General features: G+C 53.9%; 1 protein-coding gene across 1 annotated transcript in view; it reads left to right on the forward strand.

The window, feature by feature from the left end:
• Positions 1 to 453, forward strand: part of LOC105456676 — a 20846-nt gene that overhangs the window by 6713 nt on the left and 13680 nt on the right. Inside the window, exon 2 of the mRNA XM_011700894.1 lies at positions 65 to 301. Coding sequence (XP_011699196.1) covers positions 65 to 301 — 237 coding nt within the window. The remainder of the gene's footprint in view (positions 1 to 64; positions 302 to 453) is intronic.

Here is a 453-nt window from a genome sequence, read left to right on the forward strand (position 1 = left end):
CAGCGGGGAATATAATTGAGGAAATCGATGGATAAGCGACTCTAACGAGTCGTGTTCCCCATAGAAATAATGCAGGCGGGGACGAGGAGTGGGGATTTCCTCGAGAAACTCGACGCTTCCCGTGGAACTTGCAGGAGAAGAAGGGTGTAAGTCCCTCTCCCAATCTATGGTCTCAATGGAAATTGCAGGTGAGGGAGCGCGAGGCTCCTCTAAGGAAAGAGGTACCGGAGAATAGGAGACTGAAGAAAAAGAACATGTTGGTGAGGGAGTTGGCGAAGGTGTCTCTGGGAAAATTCGTTAGGTGAGAGCGGAGGATGCGGAAAGAGGACGAGGGGGAATTTCCTCGGGAGAGGAGGGAGGCGAGTTAGCCGGAGGAGTGGCTGGTGACACCGAGTCAACAGGCTCCTGGTTGTCCGGTCTCACTGTCGGGTCCTCCAAGGAGTTTAACCACGC

This window comes from Wasmannia auropunctata, unplaced genomic scaffold (assembly GCF_000956235.1).
Source record: "Wasmannia auropunctata unplaced genomic scaffold, wasmannia.A_1.0 LD335590.1, whole genome shotgun sequence".
Lineage (NCBI taxonomy): Eukaryota > Metazoa > Arthropoda > Insecta > Hymenoptera > Formicidae > Wasmannia > Wasmannia auropunctata.